The following is a 15,055-nucleotide window of genomic DNA, read 5'->3' on the forward strand; positions in this document are numbered from 1 at the left end:
AGAGCTCGTTGCTCGCTGCAATCTGCTGTGTTGGTGTTTGACCCTGCAGTGGCTTTGAATGGAGACAGAAGGGAGACCAGCGTCATTCTGACGAGTGGTCCGTGCGGAGCGCATTTAGAATCGCGTTTGCAGTGTGCTCAAACAACCTGCGGTCACTGCAGACGCACAAGCAACAGCTGCAGTTCATCGGGCACACAAAACACCTGGAAGCATGTCTGGCATCACTGGGAACGTGGACTGCGAGGAGTGCTTATCTTCTGGACATCTACCCAACAGCACGGAGTTACATGTGCATCCCACCTTGGATGACGACGAGGAACTTCTGAGATACATTTGGAGAGAGTATTTACACCCCAAGCAGTATGAATGGGTTCTCATTGTGGCTTACATTATTGTATTCTTCGTTTCACTCATTGGGAACTCGCTTGGTGAGTCGTACCTTTAAATGCATTCATTTCTCTCTCTCTCCATTCATCTTAACAACTTGCAAAAATCATAAAGCAAAAGCACACTTCGAGCAACTTTTCCCACCTCTCCATAATATCAGCGCAAATATTACTTGAAGTATGAGAAAAATCCAAATCAAGAGCGATCAATAACTAGAAGCGCATTCCCCCCCTCTGTGATGTTCACTAATCGCAGTCGCGCCTCTGCTGATGTGGAAGCATCAATGAGGAGGAGAAACCGTCAATCAGTCCAGGAAAGCGAGGTTAATTTTGGAAAATCGGTAACCTTTTGATTTCTTTGAAGATACATCGAGTAAAAATAAATTATTTCACACCGTGCATTTGCGTAACTTGCAAGTTTTGCAGACCTATTGTCTGCGAAATTCCATTATTGGACTGCTTTGTTGCTGGTGTATTTTCTCAATGGTTTAGCAGCAGGGGCAGTTTTACTATTTAGCAAAGAGAAGTCAGACTGACCTGTAGCTCTGTTTTTTTTAATTGTGAAATTTCTTATCGGGCTGCTACCACACATTTGAGAACCTCCTTCTTTGTGTCAGTGTGGGAGTCTTAGTTATGCTCTACTGAAGCTCGATTGTCACAGTCACTAAAATAACCTGCTCTTTTTCCGCTTGCACTTTGATCTATTTCAACTTTGAAAGCTGTCTTTGTGCAGGCTTGTGTTCTATGCCTCATCTCAGGGTTCCCACTAGCTATTTTTAGACTTTTTTTTGGTAACAAGGAAAAGGGCCCCCGCATAGATGCAGCTGCGCACTGCAGAATTGCACTCCAGCTTGAAAGGCTGAAGGTGTGCCACATTACCTGTCATTTTAGGCAGCATTTATCAATCTAACAATTTGTATGGTATTTCAGTGAGGAAGACAGCATTCACCCTCTTGCCATCTTCATTATCCTTAATGCAACACCCACTCCCCAGACAGTGGATGACATTTTGAAATGGGCCACTGGAAATGCTGTCCAAGAGAATTTTGTAGATGCTTTCAGAAAACAGCTTTCCACCCTTGTGCAGAGTCTACTTCCCCTTTTATGCTTTTAGTCTCACAATGGAGTGAACAGACACTTTGAAAATGATACATGAGTGGATAAGTTACGATTCCAGAAATCAGACAGGCCAGCTATTCACAGTCTAATGTTCAACAGTTTCATATTAAACATGTTAAGTGAAATAAGCAGGGTTATCATTTGCTTTTTAAAGCTCAGATTACAAAAATATGTGCTTTATAGTACTGGTTTACTAACAATACCTGGTTGCTGATGTAATCAATGTTTTAGTAAATACTTCAAGAGCAGGAAGTCATTTAGGAAACAAATTAGTCATTTTGTTTATGAGCAAAATTTGCATTTCTTTGCCGAACAGAGCAATTAAGGACATTGGAGGGGTCCGTGTGTGTTTAATCAGTATGGCCATGAGTTTCAGAGATGACAGGTTCTCATTATAACTGTCAGTGTTAGATGAGGAAGCACAGCGCAAATCTTTTAAATCATCGCAGCTTCTCTTTCTTTGTTTCCTGCACTGTGTGCTGTTTTCTCTTGCTGCAGTTTTACCTGCTATGAACAGCAGGAAGTGACAACAAAGGTGTCACCCCTGCCTGGAGAATCTCTTCCATAGACAGAAGTAAAGAGAAAAAAAATCATAAAATCAGCATTTACTGTTGCATTTTTTATTCCTATAAGGGAAAAGGAATCCAGTGGAATTTTTGTTAGAGCTGAAAGTATTTGTTCTCATAGTAAATGGCCTTGCTGCTGTAATGGATTCAGGCACACATTGTACAGTAGGTACTCAATTTAAAACTTTAGTCTTCCTTTTCGTAGAGGGTCTTTCAGTGTAATCCTCTTTAGCATTTCTTTCCTGCTGCTGTAAGTACAAATTTTGATTCATCAAATTGCTGCCTGTATTAACTTCACTGTTCACTGACGATGTTAGCGACCACCTGGCGAGCATAACATTAAGCAACTAAAGCACCAGATATTTCCCTCAGAGAGTTGGCAGAGACTGAACTTGGAGTAAAAAGTAAAGAGAAACCACTAATAAATCTGCTCTGTATGTGATGGATGTGTAACTACAAGAAGCTTTTTGCTAAAATGTTTGCAACATTATTATGCTTTTAAACCTTGGACACAGTGTGTACACTTTGTGTTCAAGGCTCTCGCCTTCCCATGCCAACATTTTACCCCATAGGCACTGAAACATTAGCTAAAATTCCAACTAATAATGGGCGGGCAATTGTCATTAGATCATCAGAAACATTAGGGCATAGGTGTCAAACTCTGGCCCACGGGCCAAATTTGGCCTGCAGCCTAATTACATTTGGCCCGTGAAGCCATACCAAATTATTATTAGAGTTGGCCTACTGGTATTATCCAGCTAATATATATATATATATATATATATATATATTTTTAGTATTAAGCTTTGCTTGTTCCATATTCAGTTTTTCAGCGAAACATGTTTGAGTCCATAAGAAAAGATTCATTCTCATATCTGGAGGAATAAATATATTTCAATAAATATTAACGTTAGCCCGCAACTTTGTTCCAGTTTTGAATTTTGGCCCACTGTGTATTTGAATTTGACACCCCTGCATTAGGGCTACTTACCCTGCTCAACTTCTTGTTAACACAACAATACAATGAGGCAGACATATGGCAGCAACTCAGTGCGCTCCTCCTCATGTTGACACGGTCAAGACGACCTACTGAAGTTCAAACTGAGCATCAGAATGGGGAAGAAGGGTAATTTAAGTGGCTTTGAATGTGACACATGGTTGTTTTTGCCAGAAGGACTGGTTTGAATATTTCAGAAACTGCTGATCTACTGGGCAGAAAACCATCCCTCTGGTTGCGTTATTCATTCAGAGGTCAGAGGAAAATGACCAAACTGCCTTGAGATGATAGAAAGGTAACATAAACTCGAATAACCATTCTTTAGAACTAAGGTATACCAAACTGGATCACTAAACACATAAGATCTCAAACCTTGAATTCTGGTGCTGGGCTACAGCAGCCAAATTCCACACTGGACGCCACTCCTGTCAACAAAGAATGGGAAACTGAGACTGTGATTCACACAGGCTCATCTAGATTAGACAATAGAAGACTGGAAAAATGTGGCCTGCTCTGATGAGTCATAATTTCTGCTGCAACATTCGTATGGTGAGAATTTAGCATGAGCAACATGAAACAACATGATCCTGTCTTGAATCACTGGATCAGGCTACTGGTGTTGTACTTGTGTGAGGGATATTATCGTGACTCGCTTTGGTCCCCTTATGAGTGTAGTTTAAACACCACAGCCTTCTTGAGCATTGTTATGACCTCAGTATACCCATCTTTTAATGGCTGCTTCCAGCAGGATAAAGTACATTGCCACAAAGCTCAAATCCCAGTGGGAAACTTCCAATCAGACGTGGCTAAGCTTCTATGTGGAGTTCCACAAGGTTCGGTTCTAAGCCCCCTATTATTTTCACTATATATTCTTCCCTTAGGCCGGATCATTAGCGGTTTCAAAAATATTTCCTATCATTTATATGCGGACGACATCCAATTATACATTTCTTTTAAATCTTGGGAATTAGACAAGCTATCCACTCTTATGGACTGTCTTAAGGAAATCAATCTTTGGATGACAAACAATTTTCTGCAGTTGAACGCAGACAAGACCGAGTGCTTAATCCTAGCCCCGGAGAATATCAAGCCACAGATTAGTCAACATCTGGGTGCTTTTTCATCGTCGATAAAAGCCACTGCCCGGAATCTTGGGATAATTTTCGACCAATCTTTGTCCTTTGATGCCCATGTTAAATCCGTGACCCGCTCTTGCTTTTTTCACTTAAGAAATATTGCCAAACTCAGGACTATTGTCTCCACAACCGAACTGGAGATGCTTGTCCACGCCTTTATCTCCTCCCGGCTGGATTATTGTAATGCACTCTTTTCCTGCGTTTCTAAGGCCTCACTAAATCGGCTCCAAGCGGTTCAGAATGCTGCAGCAAGGCTTTTGACCCATAGCAATAAATTTTCCCATATCACTCCTATACTAAAATCCCTGCATTGGCTTCCGGTTGAGTATAGATATAAGTTTAAAATCCTCACCTTTACGTTTATGTCTCTACAAGGTGGGGCCCCCATCTATATCTCGGAGCTTCTCCAGCCCTATTCTCCAAAGCGAACTCTTAGATCCACTGATAGCGGTCGTCTATCTATCCCACGGACTCGTCTGAAAACAAAGGGGGATCACGCATTTCAAACCCTGGCTCCTATACTGTGGAACGGTTTACCCCCCCCACTACGCACCATCGACACGGTGGCTTCTTTCAAAAAACAGCTTAAAACTCATCTGTTTAGACAGGCATTTGGGAAATGTTAATGCGTAACATGTTGTTTTATTTTATATTTATATTGTACTATTGCTTGTTTGATATGCTTTTATACTTTCTTCATGTTGCTATATTGTTTGTTTGACATGTTTTCTTGTGAAGCACTTTGTAACAGCGTTTTGTCTTAAAAAGTGCTATATAAATAAATTTTACTTACTTACTTACTTACTTACTCAAACTGGTTTCTTAAACATGACAGTGAGCTCACTGTACTCAAATGGCCTCCACAGTCACCCGAGCTCAATCCAACAGAGCACCTTAGGGCAGTGTTTCACTGAAATATGGTTTTCTAATGTGAAAACCATATTTCACATTAGAAAAATCACACGGCACACAAAACAAAAATATCACAAAAAGCATATTGATCATTTTTACCTGCACATCAGGTATAGCAGAATTGGCTCAGTTTGTCCACAGTACACGTTTTTTCTTCTTCTGACCACTACTCACGCTAGGGTCTTAATATGGGTCGGAATTTCTCCAGGAACCAGGTCAGATTGACTAATTTTCTTTTCAAATATTTTTCTATTGCTTTTACACGATGTTCTTTCTTCTTTGCCTTCTTCTGTTTTACTGGCAGTTGGCAACCCATTTAATTAGAGCAGGCAGTTGTACTGCCCTCTAGTGGAAGAGAATGTAATTGTTCTGCATGTTACTCACGCTAATTGACCCTGTGCACGAGAAAATGCTAGCTTCCTGGTTTGAGACCGGATGTGGGGTTGTACATTTCCGGTAGCTTTACTTTGCGGTCAATCGCTACTGCGAAAATATACTCCAAAATCATGTCCAAAACTCGAAAACGGAAAGATCGCGTTAAGTTACAAAGAGCAGAAGGTGGGAACACTCACCACTGTTGTGTCATAAAAAATCTAATGATCAGTTTTGACGTTTAAAGAGTTTAGATTGATCAGTTGTTTACATCACTCAACACAAGCAACACAGAACTGCATCACTGCAGCAGAAGACACATCGTCCACATTCAGAAGCACATCTCTGTATACTGACTGGTCTTATGATTTAAACAGGCAAATGTTCAGCATTCAAACTACAGGTGAAGAATAGTCAAACCAGATGTTTCCTCCGTTATGTCGATATCAGCTAGTCAAGTACACACCCACACAGCATGTTAACAAACCGTGAAAAAAGCCACACAAAAAATGAATGATTGTTGGTAAGGGTTTCTATACATTAGTATTTACGAAGGGTATGTTGTGACTTACCTTCAAAATTACAGTGGTCCCTCGCTAATAACGCGGTTCACCTTTCAACTCGCTGTTTCACAGATTTTTTTAGTGCAAGTTTGCACGTTTTTTTTACGTCACATTGTGTCCTGCGTCCTGATCGCTGCAGACGATCTCCTCCGTGACGTCTCTCATGTACAGTACAGAATCGCTGCATCGATTGCTAGCAGTGTGACTCTGAAGTGCAGTACTGTATGTCCACGATGTCCACGAAACGTTTTGCACCGTCAAAAAATTTAATTGGCTACTTGATTTCACCTATCGCTGGTTATTTTTAGAACATAACACCCGCGATAAACGAGGGACAGCTGAGAAATATAATATTTGAATCCCTTTTCTCTTTTGCTCTGAGGCGCGGGGGAAAAAATATCGACAAGTTGATGAACATCATTTACAGATATATTGGGTAAATGCCCAAGACATCTATAGAAATGTAAATTGCCGCTTGATTCATTCATTTGCTTAACTTGTTTTGGACCATAAACAGGGCGTGAATAGGACACCGGAAACAAAGTTCCCCACAGGAGTTTCCGCACCGGAAGTAGCATATGCTAACGTGCACAAAGTCAATTGCTCAGAGTACCAATCAGGTGGAACCAGATAATCTTCCGAGGCACACCTGATCATTTCTCACAGAACACCTATGTTCCACTCCACAGTGGTTGGGAAACACTGCCTTAGGTATATGATGGAAGGAGCTCTTCACAGCATGGATGTGAGGCCAAAGAATCTGCAGTAACTGTAATGTAACCATGTCATGACCAAAATCTCTGAGAAATGTTTCCATCACCTTGTTAAATGTATTCAATGAAGAAATAAGACCGTTCTCTAAAACTCCAAAACTACCAAGGTCTTCCTAACAAAGCATCAAGTAAGTGTAGAGTAGGTACAGTGGGGCAAAAAAGTATTTAGTCAGCCACCGATTGTGCAAGTTCCCCCACCTAAAATGATGACAGAGGTCAGTAATTTGCACCAGAGGTACACTTCAACTGTGAGAGACAGAATGTGAAAAAAAATCCATGAATCCACATGGTAGGATTTGTAAAGAATTTATTCGTAAATCAGGGTGGCAAATAAGTATTTGGTCAATAACAAAAATACAACTCAATACTTTGTAACATAACCTTTGTTGGCAATAACAGAGGTCAAACGTTTACTATAGGTCTTTACCAGGTTTGCACACACAGTAGCTGGTATTTTGGCCCATTCCTCCATGCAGATCTTCTCGAGAGCAGTGATGTTTTGGGGCTGTCGCCGAGCAACACGGACTTTCAACTCCCGCCACAGATTTTCTATGGGGTTGAGGTCTGGAGACTGGCTAGGCCACTCCAGGACTTTCAAATGCTTCTTACGGAGCCACTCCTTTGTTGCCCGGGCGGTGTGTTTTGGATCATTGTCATGTTGGAAGACCCAGCCTCGTTTCATCTTCAAAGTTCTCACTGATGGAAGGAGGTTTTGGCTCAAAATCTCACGATACATGGCCCCATTCATTCTGTCCTTAACACGGATCAGTCGTCCTGTCCCCTTGGCAGAAAAACAGCCCCATAGCATGATGTTTCCACCCCCATGCTTCACAGTAGGTATGGTGTTCTTGGGATGCAACTCAGTATTCTTCTTCCTCCAAACACGATGAGTTGAGTTTATACCAAAAAGTTCTACTTTGGTTTCATCTGACCACATGACATTCTCCCAATCCTCTGCTGTATCATCCATGTGCTCTCTGGCAAACTTCAGACGGGCCTGGACATGCACTGGCTTCAGCAGCGGAACACGTCTGGCACTGCGGGATTTGATTCCCTGCCGTTGTAGTGTGTTACTGATGGTGACCTTTGTTACTTTGGTCCCAGCTCTCTGCAGGTCATTCACCAGGTCCCCCCGTGTGGTTCTGGGATCTTTGCTCACCGTTCTCATGATCATTTTGACCCCACGGGATGAGATCTTGCGTGGAGCCCCAGATCGAGGGAGATTATCAGTGGTCTTGTATGTCTTCCATTTTCTGATGATTGCTCCCACAGTTGATTTTTTCACACCAAGCTGCTTGCCTATTGTAGATTCACTCTTCCCAGTCTGGTGCAGGTCTACAATACTTTTCCTGGTGTCCTTCGAAAGCTCTTTGGTCTTGGCCATGGCGGACTTGGAGTCTGACTGTTTGAGGCTGTGGACAGGTGTCTTTTATACAGATGATGAGTTCAAACAGGTGCCATTCATACAGGTAACGAGTGGGGGACAGAAAAGCTTCTTACAGAAGACGTTACAGGTCTGTGAGAGCCAGAGATTTTCCTTGTTTGAGGTGACCAAATACTAATTTTCCACCCTAATTTACGTATAAATTCTTTACAAATCCTACCATGTGGATTTTTTTTTCACATTCTGTCTCTCACAGTTGAAGTGTACCTCTGGTGCAAATTACTGACCTCTGTCATCATTTTAAGTGGGGGAACTTGCACAATCGGTGGCTGACTAAATACTTTTTTGCCCCACTGTAACTAGTGATACAGCCAGTTAATCACACTTTAATTGTCTCTTTATTTCATTGCAAACTTCAGTTGGTTTTTACCATAGCTGGACTGGCCATCGGTGGGCGGGCCCGATGCTGACCGATGTGTAAAAATAACTCAGTTGTTTGGTGGTGGTTTCTATGGCGGAGCTTTCACAGAGGCCAGCAGGTGGATGAGGGAAAGGGGAGGCAGGAGGAGGAGAGACCCGAGGCGGCAGTCCGAGTGTCAGGTGAACTGAACATCAGGTAAGAAGTTATGACCTGCAGTCTATCTGGGTCAGATATAAACCAAGTTTAGGTGGAGTTTATTTTCGCTGTGCTGATTTTTTACAGTAAGTTACAATAACTCGTACTGCATAGTAGCCAACATGACTGAGTTTCTATACAGCTGGGTGGGTGCTATGATGTTACTGATAGTGAACTTTATTTTATTCATAAGGTTAGTTAGTAGAGTTGCCAACTGCTCCTTAAAAAAATGGAATGGTCCCTCCTTCAGAGAAAGTTATTGTGTCGTTACGCTGTCAGCTGGCTCTTCTTCTCTCATTCTCTGCCCCTCTCTCGCCTGTTGCTACTTCAATCATGAAACTGATCAATGATCAGCTGATCGGGATTGCTGTCTTGTTTGTTTGTCTCCCACTTTGCGCCAGAAAGAGGAAACCAGCGGATGTCGCGCTAAACAACAGCAGCACATTTAAGCTTGATCAGCTGTTGTTAGAATTTATTTAATATTAATTTCTACTATCAGCTGATGTTTGCTGGAGCCACAGCTGTAAAAGCTGCTGGTCTTGATATCGGTTTGGTTATCTGGTGAGAGGGAAACATGAAGATGAAACCAGGAGATGTCCTTACTGAATCATCAGAGCTGAACAGGTGATGGAGAAACAGGTTTACCTTTTAGGTGACATGAATGAGTTGAAGGGAAGTTATGAACTGTAGTAGCTGAAAGCTGGTAACTGTGCAGGGGCGGGTCTAGCAAAGTTTTCCCAGGGGCCAGGTAGTGCATTAACAGGGAAAGGGGGGCACAAAGAAATACTTTTCTTTCTTATTCTCATTTAAAATGTCTAGCTTTTAATAAATAATTATCTGAATCTGACAACCAAAGTTTTTATCTGATGTAAAATGTATAGAAATCATACATATACCAACAAGACAGTGTACATCACTGTCACAACAGTGTCTGTTTTCATTCAAAGGCTTTATGGCTTTTCCTGTAATACCTGGTGGGTCTCTAGTCAAAATGCCCAGGCCGATTTTTGTCCCAGTCCAACCCTGGTCTTAACTGGTCCACGCTTTTTCTTTAAATCCACAAATGATGAAGCTTTTTAACATTTAGTGCATAAACTTTGGAATGGCACTTCCTCACTCATTAGGTCAACAAAATCAATAGTCTGTTTTTAAATGTCTGCTGAAAACACATTTTTAGAGATTAGATTTTCTTTTAAACGCACTCTACTTGTTTTCATTTTTTGGCAATGTGCCCTATAAAGGGCAGCGGGTATATTATTTGCCATCCGCCAGCAACGTATATCAGAAGCAGATGCGGGCCCTTTTTTTGCCTTTAATGATAAACTTATATGTAAACTTATTATGACTGCATTGAGAGGAGAGATCTTTGAAGTAGGCATGCACATCTGCTGCTGTGGAAGACACCCACAGGCAGCTGCAGGGGTGGCCGTGGGAGGTAGAGTGGGTCGTCTACTAATCGGAAGGTCGGTGATTCAATCCCCGGATCCTGTAGAATGCATGTTGAAGGATCCTTGGGCAAGATGCTGAAACCCAAATTTCCCTTGATGCTGATCCACTGCAGTGTGTGTGTGTGTGTGTGTGTGTGTGTGTGTGTGTGTGTGTGTGTGTGTGTGTGTGTGTGTGTGTGTGTGTAAATGTTAGACAAAGAATAAAAGTGCTGTATAAATATGTGTGTGTGTGTGCGTGTGTGTGTGCGTGTGTGTGTGTGCGTGTGTGTGTGTGCGCGCGCGCGCGCCAACATCTCAGATCTGACTTGCTGACTAAAGAGATAACCTTCTTTGGAAAATCAATCAGCATATTTTATACATTAACTTGAACCACACAAATCTGTGTACTTGTATAATAAATCATACTGTTATATAAAAAGTAGAGCAGCAAATGTCCTGTGAAACAGTACTATCTCCTGTGTGATGCTCTAATCAGTAAATGCTTGGCGAAAGTTCAAACAAGAATTTAAACATGCATGTTAAATTTTACAGGACTATTTGACATTTATGTCTTTTTTGTTTAAGAATAATTGATCACAAGCTCTTTTAAAAAAAAGAAGCAGTCCTCCATACTATTTTTTTTACTATAACAACAGTAGAAACTGTTTGAACTAACTAACTAATTACCACACAGAGCCTGCAACAATTCAACTCAATAATCGTATGCACAGCTATCCAGCTGAAACAAGGAAATATTATCCAGCTCGAGTGTTTTTCTGATCACCTCTTGTCCATTACTTAATAGCTTTTAGCAGTACATTGGTTCCAGTTCCACCTGAGTGATTCTGGCTTGCTATATGTAGCAATATTTTTTTTTTTTAAAGCCGCTCATTATCTTTGCTTCAGCTTCCATGCACTTATTATCTACGTGTGAGTTTCTGCAAGTAGGTTACTGGGAGTTTTCAGGACAAACATTATCAGCTGTTTGGGTTATATTGATATTTATAAATCTATGGTATAATGTGCATTAGTCCTTTTTATAGTTCCTAGGCATCACAGCATCATAGTGCTATGTTAATTTTGATTTAAAAAACCTTAATTGGGCTGTCAACTGGATCATTTGTTCTCATTCTAAATATAAAAAGAATCCCAAATAATCCACAGTTCAGGTTATTGTTGTTTAACCTCATCAAAGGGAAGCCTGAGACTTCTCAACACAACACTCAGTTCTTGTAACCTTGCTGTGTTGCAGCTAAACTAAATAATAGTTTTAGGATTTGTTTTTGATCTGTTGTTTGTAGTTTATTTATTTCTTACCTCTCCTCGGCTCCAGTCTAGTTTGAATCCAGCAAATCCCAAACCAGGTCCCGGTCCTTTAGGACTCTTTTTATCGTCGTGGTCCTGGGGGATGTCAGGGGGAGTTTTGTCTGATGTTTGAAGGACGTTTTGATTGTAAGCAAATGTAAAGCAGGCCCACTCTCTTAATGAAATTAAATTTGTTTTCCCACTGTTTCTTTATTATTGTCTTTTGAATGCTGGATTGAGCTCTGCTGTAAGCTAATTTTGTGCTCAGTATTTAATTTCCTGAATTGGGAGGTGCTTCTGACTATGCAGACATGAGTTTTAGCGCCTCTCGAGTCATTTTATATTAGGTTGTTTATTGAGCAGGCCATAGTAGGTATATTGACAGGGGTGCTCCTGAAATGGGGGAAAGCCTGGTGCAAAGCTGTTTCCTCAGTTTTTAGTTTTCATCATCTTTTAGATGGAGATTCTAAATAAATTCTACATGTATTTTTCCACAACTTCAATTGAATCCAAACTGGGAGCTGGTTCACAGGAGAGGTGCCTGGAAGCAGAAGGCTCTGCCTACCATTCTACTTTTAAGTACCCTAAGAGTCTTAGGAGTAGGAGTAAGTAAGTCTGCAGTTCAAGAGTTAAGTGGTCTCTTGGGGTGCTACTGTACGATAATTTCTTTAAGATAAGATGGGGAATGATTATTTAAGATATTCTATGTGAGGGAGAGGATTTTAAATTAAATTCTGTGTTTAACAAGGAGCCAATGAAGAGAATTCAATATAGCTTCTCTTCATTGGTTCCGTCATTGATTTGGCTCTCCGTTTAGTTCCTGTCTGTACTCTCACTGCAGCATTTTGGAACAGCTGATGGCTTTTTGGGGAGTTTTTAGGACATCCTAATAATAATAAATTACAATAAGTCAGCCTAGAAGTAATAAATGGAGTCTATAGGTATATAATTTAAGCTGAATTTACTGTCAGAGGTCATGAGAAGATTATTTGCAACTACTACAAACATAGATTGATTTTCACAAGGATATTTCTCCTGTATAGTAAAAGATAATATTTTATTTCATTTTGCTTCCTCACAATGTGTCATGGTCCTGCGACCATGACTCAGTGACTTTATGTTTATGTTCTTTATTGTTATTACTTTCATTATTATTCATGGCTGTTTTGGGATGGTTTGTGTTTGGGATTTTAGACACTGGGTTCTGGGTTTGTGCTCCCTCTGTTGGTCCCTGGTGTTAGTGTTCCCCTGTCTCGTCAGGTTAATCAGGTCCAGCTGTTTCCCCCACCTGTGTGTGATTTCCCAGTGTCTCTTTGTGTACTTATAGTGTGTGATTTCCTCTGCTCCTCGTTGCGTCGTCTGTGTTCATACCTGGTGTAATCCCCTGCGTGCTCTCCCTGCTGTTCTCCCTTCATGCTCAGGTTTGCTATTTCTTTGTGTAGTTTCTCCCAGTTAGTTCATCCTTAGTTCTGTTTTACCATCCCCACTTTATATTGGATATTATCAATAAATCACCCTCACACCTGAATAAGTGCTGCGTTTTGAGTCCTCCTTCCGCTCTCCACACGGCCGCTGCCCCGGACCGTGACACAATGTAAACACTAAAACTGTAGGATCTTCCATTTCTTCATTTTTAAACTCTTATTTTGTGGTGCAGTAATTTCAGTAACAGTAATTGTTCAAATATTTCATTTACAAAACATTACAGATAAAGTGGGAGATACTGCATATAATTTTAAACTGATTTTAGCATTTTATTTTGGGTTTAGACCAGAGAGTAATAAGAAGGCCTGTAATCTGTCAACATTTTCTTAAAAATTATGATATTGAATGTTAGTCTTCTATCGTGGCCATAAACAGACATTTCAGTGTAAGCAAAGTTCTAAAAATGATCTATTAATCATACTTTTTATAAAGAAATAAAAATTGGACTTGTCATCAGAGTTGGCACTGAAAATTGCAGTTTCTTTATTTGTAGTTCACTTCTGGCTCCAAAAACAGTAAGAGACAGTATGACAGCAGGTAAAATGCAGTCATTTACCTTTAAAGCCTGACTTCAGAAACCAGTAAGCAATCAGCTTACTCAATCACAATTTGTGTCACGTCAGCTGCTTCCCCGATACTCACTCCTGTTTTTGGATTTAACTGAAATCAACAAAATGTGAGCAGATGTTTCACAAGCTATCATGGCTGATTTCTAACCTCTAGACATAAGGTAGTATGAAAAGTGGAATTCAGTAAGTGAATCTATTCAGCATCATCACTTTAAACATAAGCGGATGTTTTCTAGCCTTGATGTAATCTAACATTGAACGCCACAGCCTGCCCTGCACCATTACTGTAAACCTTACAACAGTACGTCAAACTGCCTGATATAGTATTTAAATAACAATGTTAGTGTAGTCAGAGCATTTAGTATTGCCAGTGAAACTTCTGATGATTTGCTCTCAAAGCTGCTCAAATAATCCCCCCACACACACACACACTGCCTAGCTCGTGGTCTCGGCATCACTGAAGTAAGGAGAGCATGATTAGTATATTGGGCTCAGCTTGCACCACCCCTCTGCAGCGGAACCGCAGACCACATCCCGCCACAGTTAGTATACTTCATTTGTTATGCAAGATGTTTTACAGAAACATAATTCAACAACACGCTGCACATAGATCCATCGGATCTAAAAACTAAAAATGTATTAAGCCATCACTAAGGGCATAATTGAGCAGTCCGTACCTATGAAAATCTCTCAAACTTTCTTGCATCTTTTTTTCTCTCCCTGGAAAATATAACAACTGTGTATTTATGAAGCTAGCAGACAGAGTTTGTGTCAAAGTGTACGGAAAACTTTGTGTGTTTGGTGATATTTGTCAAACTGTTTGAAAAGCTGCATTTTAAATGATCTTCCTTTAAAAATTTGGTTTATGCTTACTTGTACCAAGTGCCATGACTGCAGCTATATTTACTTTGCACCGTAAATGCACAACCAGGTGAGAAGAAAAACGGGGCTGACGGATGTCATTATTTTGTCATTACTGTGCAAGTGTCACCTTGCTATCAATGCAAGCAACATCACGCTGCAGCACACAATCAAATATGCATCAACCTGCTGATCAGATTCAATTATCCTTCACGAAGGAAGGTGCTGTTCTAAATCATTCCAGCACACTTAAAAAACCTTGGTGTCATCAGATGATCTTCATCTCTTCATCTCAATATAGCTTTTTGGTTTTTTTTTTTTTACTTTAATATCTTAGTCTCTGCAATCTGTTTCTTGATTTTAGCATGTTGTCTTTACATTTTGGGCACATAAAGTATCACCAGTGTGTTGACGGGTGCTTAAAGTCTTTTCCGAGTTCAGATCTCACTTGTATGCACAACAGGTCAGCATCATTGGCTCTGTCTGTGAGCGTGAGCGTTAAATGGCAGAGGTGGTGACCCCTATTCTGTGTCAAAATGTCAGTCTTTTGTTACTTGTTGATTGCAGTGATTCAGTGTTTGATG

The 15,055-nt window shown here is 40.6% G+C and overlaps 1 protein-coding gene across 1 annotated transcript in view; it reads left to right on the forward strand.

Moving 5' to 3' along the window:
* Positions 1–206: 206 nt before the first annotated feature.
* The window catches only part of hcrtr2 (hypocretin (orexin) receptor 2), a 35,711-nt gene continuing 20,862 nt past the window's right edge, over positions 207–15,055 (forward strand). The window contains exon 1 of the mRNA XM_085243239.1: positions 207–428. Coding sequence (XP_085099365.1) covers positions 212–428 — 217 coding nt within the window. The 5' untranslated portion in view covers positions 207–211. The remainder of the gene's footprint in view (positions 429–15,055) is intronic.

Source organism: Mchenga conophoros, linkage group LG13 (genome assembly GCF_057382185.1).
Source record: "Mchenga conophoros isolate Kocher_MC1m ecotype Shallow Benthic linkage group LG13, M_conophoros_male_GT1.1, whole genome shotgun sequence".
NCBI lineage: Eukaryota > Metazoa > Chordata > Actinopteri > Cichliformes > Cichlidae > Mchenga > Mchenga conophoros.